Source organism: Fusarium solani (genome assembly GCF_023522795.1).
Source record: "Fusarium solani strain SB1 chromosome Unknown bctg00000007, whole genome shotgun sequence".
NCBI lineage: Eukaryota > Fungi > Ascomycota > Sordariomycetes > Hypocreales > Nectriaceae > Fusarium > Fusarium solani.
The window spans coordinates 1,695,183-1,709,029 of record NW_027072150.1 but is presented as its reverse complement, the minus strand read 5'-3'; the positions used below and the strand labels follow the sequence as shown (position 1 = coordinate 1,709,029).

The window sequence follows — 13,847 nt, the reverse complement described above, 5'->3', positions numbered from 1 at the left end:
TGAGTTGGCGGTATTCCGCAGGATTAAAACCTTGGTCGACGCGCTGTCGCCTTGTTTACCCCGGATCTGACTCTCCACTGTTCTTGACCGAGAGAAGGCGTAAGTTGGATACCTGCACAATGGTGGCTTGGCTGTATCCAAGGAATTGAGGGATTTTTTTTGATCAAAATCACACGACAAGCCTCAGGTTATTGGTGACGGCTCCGCAACCCCTGTAACACTTGACATTTGTGCGTCTCAGTACGCGAACCCCAAGCTGTAACTGAAGTGATTGGGCGGCTCCAGTGCTTACTGCAGTTTCAACTGCGTTTGCCTCTATTGTGGTAGGCATTTACCCACATTTGGCAATGAGTCTTCAATGTTGTCACTCCCAGAGATTGTGCTGCAACTCAGGAATGTTCTTCCTCTTTTTCAATGACGCATCCGTCATACACAGGATGAAAGAACACACTAAGAGACACATAGCAACATCAAAACCCAATGCTGACAGGAAGATTCTTATTCTATTATTGAAAGTCCGTGAACATGATTCCTGAAGCACCTCCCTCATCGATGGCCCTGGCTCAGGCTGCCAGTGGAGCTCTTTTGAATCAAACGTACGGAGGCTTTCATTCCCCATCCGACACATCCGAGAACCCCTAGAGTTTAGCCTGATGTCCAATGTCACCATAGTCAAAGCCACCCGGCTCGTGAATCATCTCCTCCTGTTGCATGTCCAGAGCATTACAGTTGGTGTCTACAAACAAATCTATGTGTATCACACCCCACAGGAGGAACTAACCGATATGTATCATGGCTTATACCATGCCATGAGTTTTTGCTCTATTGATCCGTGTGTCTATGGGATGTGAATATCGTAAGTATCACCAATGATGTAGCTAAAATGAAATGCCAATCCAGGTCATCAACCGTGACCTCTGTTTTTCAGAACTTTCCAGATGCCAATATTCCCGTTCTGTATCTTAATTTCGTCAATTTCATGAATGCCCAGGCCAGAAAACAAAGGAAAAGTATAATCTACCCATCAATCCAGCATACCTTATGTGCCTATGCACGTCGCCGTGATGTTTGACGGCTTTTACCGCGCTTATGCAGCGGCGTAGAACGCTTCTTCGTTGCTTGAACCAACTCGAGCGAAGACTCGTTGGAGTGTCTCCTCACGAGCTCTGTAATGCCGCCTTCCTTGGGAGCCTCCTCAATCATGGCCTTTTCCTTTTCAACAGTAATGACTCTCTCCTCGGTTTCAACCTCGGCCTCGATCAGGGCTGGCTGAGGCCCCATGCCTAGGATTCTGGGTGATCCGTACTCTGGCGGCTTCTCGGTAATACCGCACCATGTCATGGCCTGATTCCACCATCCGAGGGGCGGTGGTGTCCAGAAGCCCACATCCGATGTATAGTACTTCTGATCCTCGGGGAGGTTTAGCCATACGAATGGCCTGTTGCTGTTGATCCGGCCCTCGATGACGAAATCACCAATCTCGTCTGGGATCCGGATACTCTCGGGAATTAGGATGGATTGATATGCTGGTATGATGAGATGTAGTTGAATGGGGCGGCAGTGTTGCTTTTTGCGTCCTTTTCGTAGTTCCCTCTCGGTGATGCGTTCCCGGGCTGCTAGCATGAACATAAAGACTGTGTCGAGCTGGTTGGTATAGCCGCAAAAGCGAGGGTCTAGTGGTTTCTCCTCAACGAGGTGGAAGAACTTGGGGTACCAGTCGGTATCTGGATGATAGAGGAAGAACCAGTGCTCGCGATCTGGATCGACAGTAGTCTGACTCAAGCGCTCCCGAATCATGTCGTAGACGTATTGAGGAAAGTCTCGCTGAGCAGTGAGGGCTGTTTGAGCTTCAAGACTCTTCCCCATATCTCCCAGCTTGGCGGCTATTAGGTTGAGGGCTTGAATACCCTGATATGTCTGGATAATGTTGGCACCCATGCCAAGGGTTGTAGCCACCATGCTGAACTTGCTCAGGAGCCTTGCCGTGTCGACCAAGGACTGACCCATGATGTGCATCTGAGGCAGGATGGTCTGGGCACTCCTGACCGTATCGGATGCATTTAGAAGGAGGCTATTGGTGTTTTTGATGACATCTCCAACTTTGGTGATCTGATAAGCGGCTTGGACAGTCTTGACTACTGGTGACTCCGCGGCGAGAGTGGTGGCGGCCTCGAACGCCACTTTTTGTAGCCTCTTGTCGCGAAGCGCTCTCGGTATTAGGTCTTCCAGCCCCATATTTGAAGAGCCAGAAGTCCAAAAAGTAAACAAGGTCAATATCGGTCTCGAACGAGAAGACTCACGGGCGTGGTGTAAGGATGAAGATGGAGCAGGGAGCTGACTACAGGCGAAAAGGCGGTAAAAATAAGGCATGCATGATTGGACTGTCAAGGCTGGGCTGGAGTGCTTGAACCAATGGGAGGACGCCATGTAGCTGGGGTGGCGGCCCAAGGAGCTGACGAAGCCCAGCCAGGGGTCAAGAAACAAACAAGCCCAAGCACTTCATTAACTCCTTTCAAGGGCTGTGACTCTTATGGCGAGTATATTTACCTTAGAAATATGAAAAAATATATTGAGACAAGGCACTATTTCAAATTACCTCTACAAAGTTCGGCTGCTTTTCCTTTGTTTTTACTGCTATCCTTTGACAGCTTGTTTGTTTCTTGACCCACGCAGCCTGGGATTTGGGATAAAGCATAAGTTCATTTGAACAATGACGTCGATTGCATTTATGCACTGGTAGGCACTTCATTCAACTTTGTAAATTTCATTATAGAAACGGAGAGGCAGGCTCAGTAATTGAAGAATACAGCAATTTCCCCAGTCATGGCCTTGTCCCCCTCGCGACATCTTGCATCGCCTTCTCTCACAACTCCTCCTCGGTATATGCGATATCCACGACGTCTACCCCTCCGTCTCCTTCTTCCCACTCGCTGTCATCCTCGCTAGCATTGCCACCAAGGTTTCCGTTACCGATCTGCAAGCGATCTATGCCAGAGGAAATATCTTCCAAGTCCACAAGGTTTGTCGTCGAGTTGAAAAAGGCATGTGTGGCCTGGAGAGCCCGACCCTGACAGACACACCCCATTGGAGTGTGCAGAATATCAGCTGTTTGACGACGATAGGTCAGCCACTCCAAGAGGAACTTCAAGGGGTGGTCGATCCAGAGACCTCGCCTGACCGCATCCTTGGAGTCAGACACCTCGCCGATTCCTAGCCACGCGAGCAGCGACTCATACTCACGGTAGTCAAAGTAAAGGCGCCCGGCAATGATGCCTACCTCGATAGAGGCCCAGGCTGGTAATGGGTCTTGGTCCGCCGGTATGGTCAAGTACTGGAGTGTGTTGAACACCTGCATCGACTTTGCAACCGGAGCGGCATAAGTGATAAGGCGCACACGGGGGTTTTTTACCTGTCGAATGATCGGCAAAAGGAGCTCAGCCTCCTCGGGAATGACAAGGACAGCAGTGTCGGTCCTTGAACTCCAGAGTATCCACTCAACAGGTCGCTATCTATGTCAGCGTTTTTGACTAGGAAGATTCCCAGGAGAGTTACTTACCACAATGTCGTCTCTTGCTTTTTCTCAAACGCTGAACGCGAACTGTCCAGAGACAAAGAGCCTAGAAGAAGTCCTCTGAACACCGAAACGGCGTCCAATACTTGTTCTGCCAATTAAGGTAAAGGCCTGCTCAAAGCGCTGGTCGTGGAATTTTCCAAATTGAACAAAAGCAACGAGTTGGGAATCAAGCTTGTCAACCTCAAACGGGGTAAAACGGGTAGGCTTCTGCTTCTCGCGGACCTGCTCAACCTCAAACTCAACCTCTCTCTCCTGCTCGACCTCCTCAAAAGCTGAAGAATGCACTGCCTTGCCGCTGCTCGAGGATTCGGCTCTCTGCTGCTGCAGCTTTGTCCTGAAGTCTGCCAAGCGTAGGAAGTCGAGTTGCGAAAACTCTGTCAAGTCCGGCTGTCTCGCGCCGTAGAGCTGCTCCAGTGTCTGATATTCTCGTAGCTGTATGGCACGGAGAAGCTGGTTCCTAGGCTCCTTCTTGTGGATATGGCCAAGACCCTTCCAAAGCGTATTTGTGCGCCGGTAAAAGTTAAAGCCTTGGGCCAGGTGGAGCGGCATGATGTTCTCACTCGCCGCGTAGCTCTGCTCAAGCAGCCAATGGACCACGTCTTCAGACGTCATATGTAAATGCTTTGTGAAGATGCCGTTGTAAGCGCTTCGTAGGCGAAGGATGCTCTGGTACACCTCTGGAGGTGCCACGAATGCCACTGACTGGGTCGAGCCAAGTTGCCTCAGTCTCATGGCGGCTGATATGATTAGCTTAGCATCGTGATCCACGGCGTCATTGCTAGGCACTTACCTTGGACTGTGTGGCCCTTTGTCTGGCCAAGACCCAGAGTCACGGCTGCCCTGGCGGAGACTGGAAGCTTCAAGTCTGTACCACGCGTGTGAGCCTCGTCAATGTAAACGACACAATGCTCGAGGTTGTCCGCAAATGGGCTTGCCAGCAAAGGAACGGCGGCCTTCTGGAAACGGGCGCGAACCATGATCCTGCTTTGATGGTCAAAGTACACCGCGCCTTGAGCTTCTGAGAAAATCTCGAGCCAGGCTGATGCGAGATCGTGGTTCTCCATCTCGAGGATGTAGGCACCCGCATCGATTAGAATTTTGATACCTTCCTTGCGGAGGAGTTCCAGCAGCCCGGTCTCGGTCAAGTGCTTCCCGCTCCGATCAGCAGCTTCATAGAATCTCTGATTTCGCGGCTCTAGGAGATAGCTGAGGACCTCTGCATTCGTCTGTACCAAGCAGCTTGGCAAGTCGTCCTGCTTGATCGTATGGGGAAAGATCCTCTTATTGTCATTGGTACCACTGAAACCAGTCGTCAGGTTCTTGCTCGATGACTTGTTAGATAGGAGAGGGATATCCCATCCTGAAGCCTGAAGCTTCACGCTGAACTGCTTGGCATGCTGTGGGAACGCAAAGTTGTTGAGGAAGTAGTTGAGCACACTTCGGTCAAATCTCAACAGTTGCCACAGCTCGTCCATCTGCACCTCGTCGTCCATGTCCAGCAAGTTCCACTGCTGTAGACTCGCTGGTAACCTGCACGAGTGGACCAAACGTTCGTAATGCGCCGCTGGATCATCAGACTTCATGATGTGCTGTAGATTCTTGGCGACTTGAACCTTTGACAAACCAGTCTGGTAAAGGGCAAGACAAGTAAGCACGAGAGCCGTGTCGGGATGACCGTACTCTGCCGTCTCAGAAGGGACACCTTTGGCCTCATAAGGCACGGCAATGGGGGCCCTGTGAGGATGCAGGCCGTACTGTACATTCCATCGCTTTTTCAGGCAGAGGAGCAACACACACTGAGAGACGAGGCCACGCAGCAAATGAAGCATCTTCCACCCGAATACGTCGTCTGCGAGCGACCTGGCTGCGTTTTTCCAAGTGGAACGAGGCACATTGACGCCCGATGCAATCATGACTATGCCCTCTTGAGCAAGCTGATTAGTCGGATCCTTCAACTGAACCTGGGGGAGGCGTCCTTCGCAGATATCTTGCACGAGCAGGGCATTAAGGCTGTCTTCCACTTCTGTGCGTAAGAAATGGATGATGGGGTAGCCTTGGTGACGCCTCCTCACGTCGATTCCGTCCTTGAAACTCGACTGGAGGTAAGATACATGACTCTCAACAAGTGCCAACAGGTTCTCCACTACCCGCCACCGTTGAGGATGACCGTCTATAGCTGCTGGGATACCGCTGGGGTAGATCAGCTGAGTCTTTGCCGAGAGTGTGAAGTCAGACTCGTCGAGGATGTCACGGCTTGACGTATCCAGCCACCGCTGAATCTCGATCATTTTCTTGGCTGGTTTGTGTTGCCCGTCGGCCAGTTTCTGTATCCCACTCAACTTAAAGGAGAGGATATGCTCGGGCAGGCAGAGCATGACACCTCCTGATGTGCGAATGTCTCGGTGAAGCTTCTGATAGCGATCCATGTCGTGGACACCTGTCGGAGACCGTCGTGCAAAAGGGATATGACAGACCTGGCGACCAACCAGACCCCCGATACGGCTTTGGAGAACTTGGGCTGTTTGGAGGAGAAGGGCACGAGGCACCATAAGCCTGCAAATCTGTGTCTTGTCCGCTAGCATCACTACTGCCATGGGTATGACGCATGAGGTTTTGCCTACAACTTTGGTTAGATAAAATTCCTCTCTTGTCATGGCCCTAGAAACATGCCTTGGCCCATGTTCATCTGGAGCACTGAATTGGACTCTGATGCCGGCCATATAATGGCTCTTGCCACATCTACCTGGGGTGGACGGATGAGTATGTTGTTGTCAATCTCAAGGAGAAGCCACTCTGGATGCTCGAGAGGAGACCAGTTCGAATGACCTTCGTGCTCCTGTTCCTCACGTAACCGCTTCTCATCTCGGCAGAGCTCGGCATCACGCATTCGGACGAGCCTCTGGAGTTTGTAAAGAGAACACCGTATAACAACAACTCCTTTCGCATCTTGGGGCTCGAATATGACTGGTTACTGTGCCTGAGTTGCTCAAGAAGCATGACGGGCGAAAGACAGGGCCACAGGTTGCCGGCGTTGAGCCATCGGAAGCCGGCTTCACCATCGGAAAGGGAAGCCCGGATCGCGGAGACATGATCATGTAGGGCTTGAAGAGATTGGGCAATTGCCTGACCAAGCCCTCCAGCAAAGGGCGTCCGCTTGGGCTTTTTGTTGACCTTGCGGTCGTGGATCAGGGCTTCAAGGGATGCCTCGAGATCGTTTCCGTACTGTTGCCTTGTGGTTTCCGGTGAGGCGGTGAATGTCTTGAAAATCCTGGAGAGTGTTGTCATTTCTTGGGGGACGAGGGAGAAGGTCTTCGGAGCCTTGTCGTCTTTTCTAAGGTTTCTGTTGGCGAAAATGCGAGACAGCTGGTCCATGGTGGCTTGATCCCTCGTAGCATGGTTGAAGTGGATGTTCTTTTTCATCAGGCCGCTTGCGAGGTGAGGTACTTTGAACACACCATTGCTATGACTTGGCTTTAGACTTGTTAGGGTTGCCGGCTTGGAGTTCCAGATCTTGTTTTGTTTCTCGCTTGTCGCTGGGGATTGGCGTTGGCGAATTTCCTTGATAGCTTCATCTACCTGAAGAAGATAGACGGACAGCTCAAGATTGTAAGACAGCCTTCGCAGTTCAGGCTGCAAGTTCTCCCAAGCTATCTCTAAGTCGATGCGCTCGATTGAGAGCTCTTGGACCAGCCGCTCAAACTCTCCCTTAGAGAGGTGCAGGCCAGGCCCTTCATGAACGATGAGAGATGCAATCCTGGCCGCTTCTTCCGCTTGCATAGCGTAATATTGGTGGGCTTTGGACTCGACATCCTCCTCCTCTGGTGTGTTCTCCTCTGGCGTCTCCTCATCCGGTATTTCCTCCTCTGGCGTATCTTCTAACCAATCCTCGTAGGTTGGCTGTTTGTTGAGCACCAGTGCCGTCAAGGTTTCCTCCGAGGGGGCTTCAAAGACGTGGAAATCTGTAAATGCCAAGGGCTTTGAAGGATCAAAAGAGTCGAAACCTTCACATTCCGGGCGCTTTGGAGGTTCAAAAGCCCTCAACGCCGAGTTCTTGGACAATGCCGCAAGCCACGACACAACGGTCATGTTAGTCTTGCTATTAAAGGCCAATAATGCAAGTTGGAAATGCACATCATAAGCCTCCGTAGAGTTAGAGGCTTTACTCCGGCATGTGTGAACAAAGGATCCCCAAAGCTCAGAGATATCCAAGTCTAAGATGGATCTAATGTCCACACCGACGGCCGCTTTGTCGAATCCCACAACCGTCTCCCATTGTTTCACGATGGACGTCAGATGTGAAAACACATATACACCAGATGTAAGCTCCCGCAGCGCACGAGTGGTCTGAAAAGCTTGGCAGCTTTCTTTTGAAGCAAGACTGGGGGTGGCATAGGGGAAGATGTGTGTGGCCTGTAGAAGGACCGCCGAGTCCATGGGGAAACATACACGCTCGTAGATTTGTCGCCGTATACGGCCCCGAAGATATAGGCTCCTGATGGCAAGATCGTCACACCCAAATTCAAACTCAGCTTCCGTCTCTGGTGTTGGAGCAAACGTCTCTAGGTCCTTTGATCGAAGGGCGATGCTATCAACGAGGAGGGTCAGATCTTCGTGCTGAATCGTCATGGTAAGATGACTGTCCCACTTGACCTTCTGGTAGACTCCGAGTCCTGGTGGGTAAAGCCACCGTTTGGGAGAGAGGGATCTTATGACGGACAGGATTTCTTGAGAGGAGCGTTGCAGAGGAGCCCACGGCTGACTCCGAGCCGCAATAAGACAGTGACGTGCCTCTTCGGTCCCAGTGCGACCAGTGAGTCCATCGGGAAGGGGAAACGAGGTCAGTGCGTGCAGCGCTGCTTTCAGGTAGAGGAGGAGTGGCTCTGGCGGACAGTCAAGTCGGCCCAGGAGCTGGTCAACTGTGAACTTTGCGTACAAGCCATCATTCGCGATACTGACGACCACGTGTATTCCCCTTCGCTCCCAGCGGATGTTGCCAATGGGGACGAGAACGCTCTTGTTGTCAGGATTTGCGATACCACGCAGTTGAATCTGGCTACATAGCCCGTATAGAGCGCCTACGTCTGTTGAGGATCAATCTCTGCCCTGAGCTGTTGGCATTAAGCAGGCCCTTGAAGTTGACTGAGAATCGAATCTCCAGGCGCTTCATTTCAACGGATAAAGACCCAGCACCGGATGGCTGGTAGATGGTCAGCTTCTCAGCATCTTCAAACCCCTGAAAGATGCGATAGATCCTTTGCCCAACCTCGGATCGAGGCTCGACCAGATAAGTGCCCGAACTCGGGCCATGCTTGGCCCGGCGCCCTACACCTCTAACAGCCTGGCGGTTATGGACATCAAGGATCCAGTTGGATGGCTTAGGGACCCATATCCGGGGTTTACGGCGCATCTCGACTTTCCCGGTTTGCAGGTTGAGCCAGTGTACACAGTCGTCCACAAGACCTGAGGGAAGATCATAGCCCAAAATGCCTTTGAACACTGTCCGCGGAACGTGTTCCAGCAGGGATCCTCGAAAAATGGCTCGAATGATCACCTTTCCGTTCCTAGAGCCGAAGTGAATCTGGTGCCCCTTGACCTCATTGACCAGCTGATGCTCCAGGAGGTTGGACGAACGCGTCAGCAAGTGCTGCCCGCCAAAGAGCTCCTTGATGGCTTCATCCTCTCTCATCTCGAGAGGGAGTCGACCAAGTGGCTTTCCGTCCACAGTGAGGCGGCCTTGGATCATGTGGTAGTGTATCACTTGGGGGGCTGTCCACTTTGTCCCCTCAACCTGCGCTGTAGCCCACCAAGGATAGGCTTTTGAGGAGATGAAGGTCCATTTAGAGTAGGCCCTCTTCTCGAAGCCACCGGTATCACTCCACGTCTCATTGATGGCGTTCTCTAAGCAATGAGGGCTCTTTTGGACCCAGCCCTTGATCATGACCCGCATGCGATAGCAAGTGTATAGATCTTGGACGATAAGATGCTTCAGAGCAGGCCTCAGCTCGTCCACACTAACCAAGAGGTGCTCTTGAAGGGCAATAGAAGCCCGAAAGAAACATTGCACATCCTCGCTACCCAGAGTTGCATGTGGGCCCTGAGAGTCGGCATAGATCGAGAATGTCTGACGACAGAGCAAGGCAGCTCGAAAGGCGTAATCTGAAGACTTGCGAGCGGTTTCACCCTCCGGGGTTACTCGGACTTCGTTCCGCAACTGCACGATCCAGTTGGAGGTGATGTGTCGAATTCTTACTAACAAGTCAAGTGCCTTCTCTTTGAAATCTGGTAGACATAGGTGATATAGCCGCAGACTGAGGATGACAATCGTGCCCATGCAGTGAACTTCTCGACAATTGGATTCTAGAGAAGCCAACCAGGAGGAAAGCCGCTCATGTAGTGACTTGCAGAAGGGTTGTTCACGGAAGACGATGTGCGCCTCCCTCAAAGTCCCACCCTCTAAGATGGCAGGGCCAGCTTGTAGGGCGAGGCGTGTGAAGAGTCGTGGTAATCTCACTGCTGAAATTGATGTTGCTAGAAGACAGCTCGATGAGCATGGCCAGCCACCGTCGGCCTCGTCCAGAAACGACCCGTTGATAGGCAGAAAACTCGTGTATGGACATGTCTCGGGGACAGTCGATTTCGTTGGCAATTATGTCGGACGATGTTGGATGATAAACCTCCTCTTTGGACTGATCGCAGTTCTCATATGGATCAGGAACGCCCTCTGGAAGCCAGGGGCCAAGAAGGTACTGGAACCATGGCGTTTCTGGGAGCTCGTCGGCCCAGAACCCAGACGCTTCGTCGTAGTAAGAGAATTCTGCTCCAAACGACCGCAGTATCTCGTGTGGTTGCTTTGGGAGCTTCATCTTGCGGTAATGAGTCTGTGAAAACAGCTTTTTCCGCGACGCCATCGTGATGGAATACTTATCGGCCGGGCGCCTGGGTGTAAAGTCTTTGAGTTTGTCGAAATTGTTTAGAACGAGCATAGGATTGGGCGATTGGATCAACGTCGGTGGGCTTCCCAGCAGGTACAAGTTCCACGTTGCTTTTCGATAACCTGCGAGGTATTTGGGGATGAGCAGTTCATACACAATGGCAGCACAGTGGGCGTTGCCCTCGTCTGTCTCGTCGGACGGGAGAAAATCCTCGTGGATCATAATCTTGAGGGCTTTCCGAGCTCGCAGTTTCTTGCATCTTTGACAACCCTTTGATTCTCTCCCACCAGGAAGTCGAGTGCAAGTGCAGGATAAATCCTGGATCTCCTGTGTAAGTTTGCGGTAACGCTCGGTTAGGTCTTCCAGCTCTGATTCCTTGGACTTTCTAGACTCTTTTGAAGCTTGTCGATCTTCCCGACTAGGTCCGCCATGGGATGCCCAGCTGAGGTGTTGTAAACAAACTGATATGCAAATGCCGGCTCACATCTTGGGTTGCTGAAGATTGTTCTACCATGCTTGGTGTGAGCTTTCACGCGGGCCGCAATATACTCCTGGACACGGGCAAGTTGTTCCATCTCTTCCATAGTCATTAGGCAAAGGACATCTAATGCGTGCGGGATAAAGACAGGGTGGTAGTCTTCGAGAAGAGGACATGCGGCAACGGCTGCTTGGTCCATGTCCACCCAAAGTTTAAACAATCTTAGGAGGTATTGGCTCATCAAGACGGGGCTGTCTCTGTATGCGTTCTCAGCCCTCTTTAGATAATTGTTGAGCATCGTCGATAACTCGGTGCATACTTGCTGTGGAGCATGTGAAGGTGACTTGATTGGCCTTTTGAAGTCGTCCTCGCGGTGAATGAGTGAGGTGTACCGAGCTGTGAGCTGGTTGACCTGCGAGATTGTGCCTTCTTGCAGAGATGGGAGGTCAAGTCGCACCCCACGACTCGTATTCACAGATCCCTGTGAGAGAAGATCAAGCAGAATTGGACCGCTGTTGGGCAATCTGAGAGACAGATCGTTCGTTGGTGCACGTCCTGGAAGGAGAGGAATTGGGCGAACGATGCTCGCCTTGTAATTCTCCCACTGGATAACAGCCTCCCGCTTTGCACGGCCAACGATCCCTTCAAAGAAGGCTCCTGTAGCGTAGAAAAAATGCTCGTACACCAGACGCAGAGTATCTGAGGCAGCCTGCTTCTCGGACTCGAGCTTAGCAAGGCGACGGCACAGCTTTGCCTGGAGAATCAGTGTCATCTCGGGGTGCAGACTTTTGACACATTCTCCAAGTAGATTAGCCAAGACAACACAGATGATGAACTTGTAGTACACCCGGCCAATCCTCTCATCTTTGGACATGGCGCAGAGGAGTCGTCCAACTGTGATACGGAGAACAAGCCAGTACGGGGAGCGTCTCCATGGCGTTTCAGATGAATCCAAGACATAGTCATCGCGGACTCTTTTGCGAACCTGGCGAACGGTGACAGGGTTTCCCAGGCCCTCCAACAGCGACATGAGCATATCGTTGACAAGGGCAGGCTCGGGACAATCTCGAGCTTCAACAACCGACTGGCCTCCTTTGTATGCTCGTGCAGCAAACTGATCAAAAGCCTCGGAAGTTGATTGCTCGAGAAAGTCAGCCAAGTTTTGCTGGAACGATGCGTCATTAAAGACGTGAAGCGGTACTGAGACTGCACGGCTGGGAAAGTTCCAGGTGAGGGCATGGTTTGCGTTGAGAACATCTCGCACAGGCGCAGACACCCGGAAAGACTCAAAGATGATGTTTTCACCAGTATGGATATCAAATCAGGTCAAAATGCCCTCAGTGTGTAGCACGTAGGAGCACGAAGGACTTACGAAGCATCACGGTGGATTAAAAACGCAGCATTCTGCTGTGTGACATGGAGAGCAAGCCAAATTGGCACCTCACTCTCGGCAACGGTTCTGAATCCCTCCAGCAGGTCGTCGCCACCTAAAAAACCCTGGTCTAGGGCCCTAGTCCGCAAAGACGCATCCAAAGCGTCCCAGACCGCGGGGTTTCCCACATGCCGCAAGGCGGACAAGCCTTCGTGCAATCGTTCCCCGAGATTCTCGGCCAGCTCGGCGTTATCGCCATCGAATTTACGCGGAAGTTTTGGGGGAAGGGCAAGGTGGTGGAACACAGTCTCCACGAGAGGAGACTGCTCAGAATTCATGATTGCATTTTACTGTGCTGAATTCCAGCAGAAGAAGACGCGTGCTAGACGTTGGGCTTATTGAAAGGACAGACTGGAAGTGGTTTGAACCTCCAGGGAGGAATTGAGACGTGACGCGCTGGAGCACGACACAAGCTCCGTGACCTCTGGTACAGTGTGAGACAAAAGAAGAGGAAACAACGCTAACTGCGTTTGGGTAGAGTTTCTCGATGCCCAACTGGATTGTGGAGTATTGAGGTTGCCTGGTCAAATGAGTGTTCATTCCAGCCCTCCTTAGAGACGCAGGGCTTGCGATTAGCGAGGGGCTCATCCTCCTGGTTTCACTGAGAGTCCCGTCTTGATTCACGATGAGCGCCAAGTCATGGGGAAAGGCGATGGCCATCCCGGACAATCCGTCCTCTATCAGCATTTAGAAGACTTGCTCGCTTCCCTAGGGTCATGTATTTCATCCTGGTGATCGCATCTCTCTACGGTACTGAGCACACATAGCCAGCTATGGTCGGCCTCCCGCATCTCGTATCCGATTGCGGCCAACGTGCGTCACACAGCTAATGCAGCCACACGCGCTTGATAGAAAGATAAGGTGAGCATGCAAAACTAATTTTTGTTCTTGATTTATGGAAAAAAGAAAGCTGGTGAGTAAGTTTTCTGACGCGAGAGCGAGATTACTTTGCGCACATTTGGTCGTGGATTCGTATCCATATGAGCATATATACTCCCTCCACCAAGGTTATCTATCAAAGGAATAATAATAGGTATAAAATATTAGATAAAATGATATAAATATTTCTTTTTATTATAGGATTTCTTTTCAAATTATTTTCTATGAATTATTATTAGATATTAGAGGCCTTTAAGAACAGTCAGGGTCACCCGCTACACCTTCAATGTTTCCCCGCCACTAGGGAGGGGACATGCTCAGTGCAGTTAACACATAAAGATGCAAGTTTAACCCCTGAAAAGTCCCGAGCCACTGATATTTATCTATTATCGTCCCCCAAGGGTCCTAGCGTTCCTCGGTAGAGCCTCATCCAAGGCCACCGCAAGTTGTGCATACCCGGCCATTCCGCGGCACCTTTCTGTCAGAGATCAATTGGAAGCCCGCCTTTCTTAATACTTACAAGTGATATCCGGGAGCGGTCGTGTCGAGCCC

General features: G+C 51.3%; 2 protein-coding genes across 2 annotated transcripts; both read right to left on the bottom strand.

Moving 5' to 3' along the window:
* Positions 1–1,047: 1,047 nt before the first annotated feature.
* MRS44_011422 (uncharacterized protein) lies at positions 1,048–2,235 on the bottom strand (the record flags this gene model as incomplete). The annotated part of the gene is made up of 1 exon (XM_046275720.2): positions 1,048–2,235. One exon carries the CDS (start codon positions 2,233–2,235, stop codon positions 1,048–1,050), a length of 1,188 nt encoding a protein of 395 aa, XP_046134866.1.
* A 628-nt stretch (positions 2,236–2,863) lies between these two features.
* Positions 2,864–12,694, bottom strand: MRS44_011421 (uncharacterized protein; the record flags this gene model as incomplete). The annotated part of the gene is made up of 8 exons (XM_065619726.1): positions 2,864–3,505; positions 3,587–4,311; positions 4,365–6,127; positions 6,318–8,490; positions 8,654–9,853; positions 10,086–10,967; positions 11,018–12,198; positions 12,357–12,694. 8 exons carry the CDS (start codon positions 12,692–12,694, stop codon positions 2,864–2,866), a joined length of 8,904 nt encoding a protein of 2,967 aa, XP_065475798.1.
* Between the last annotated feature and the right edge of the window lie 1,153 nt (positions 12,695–13,847).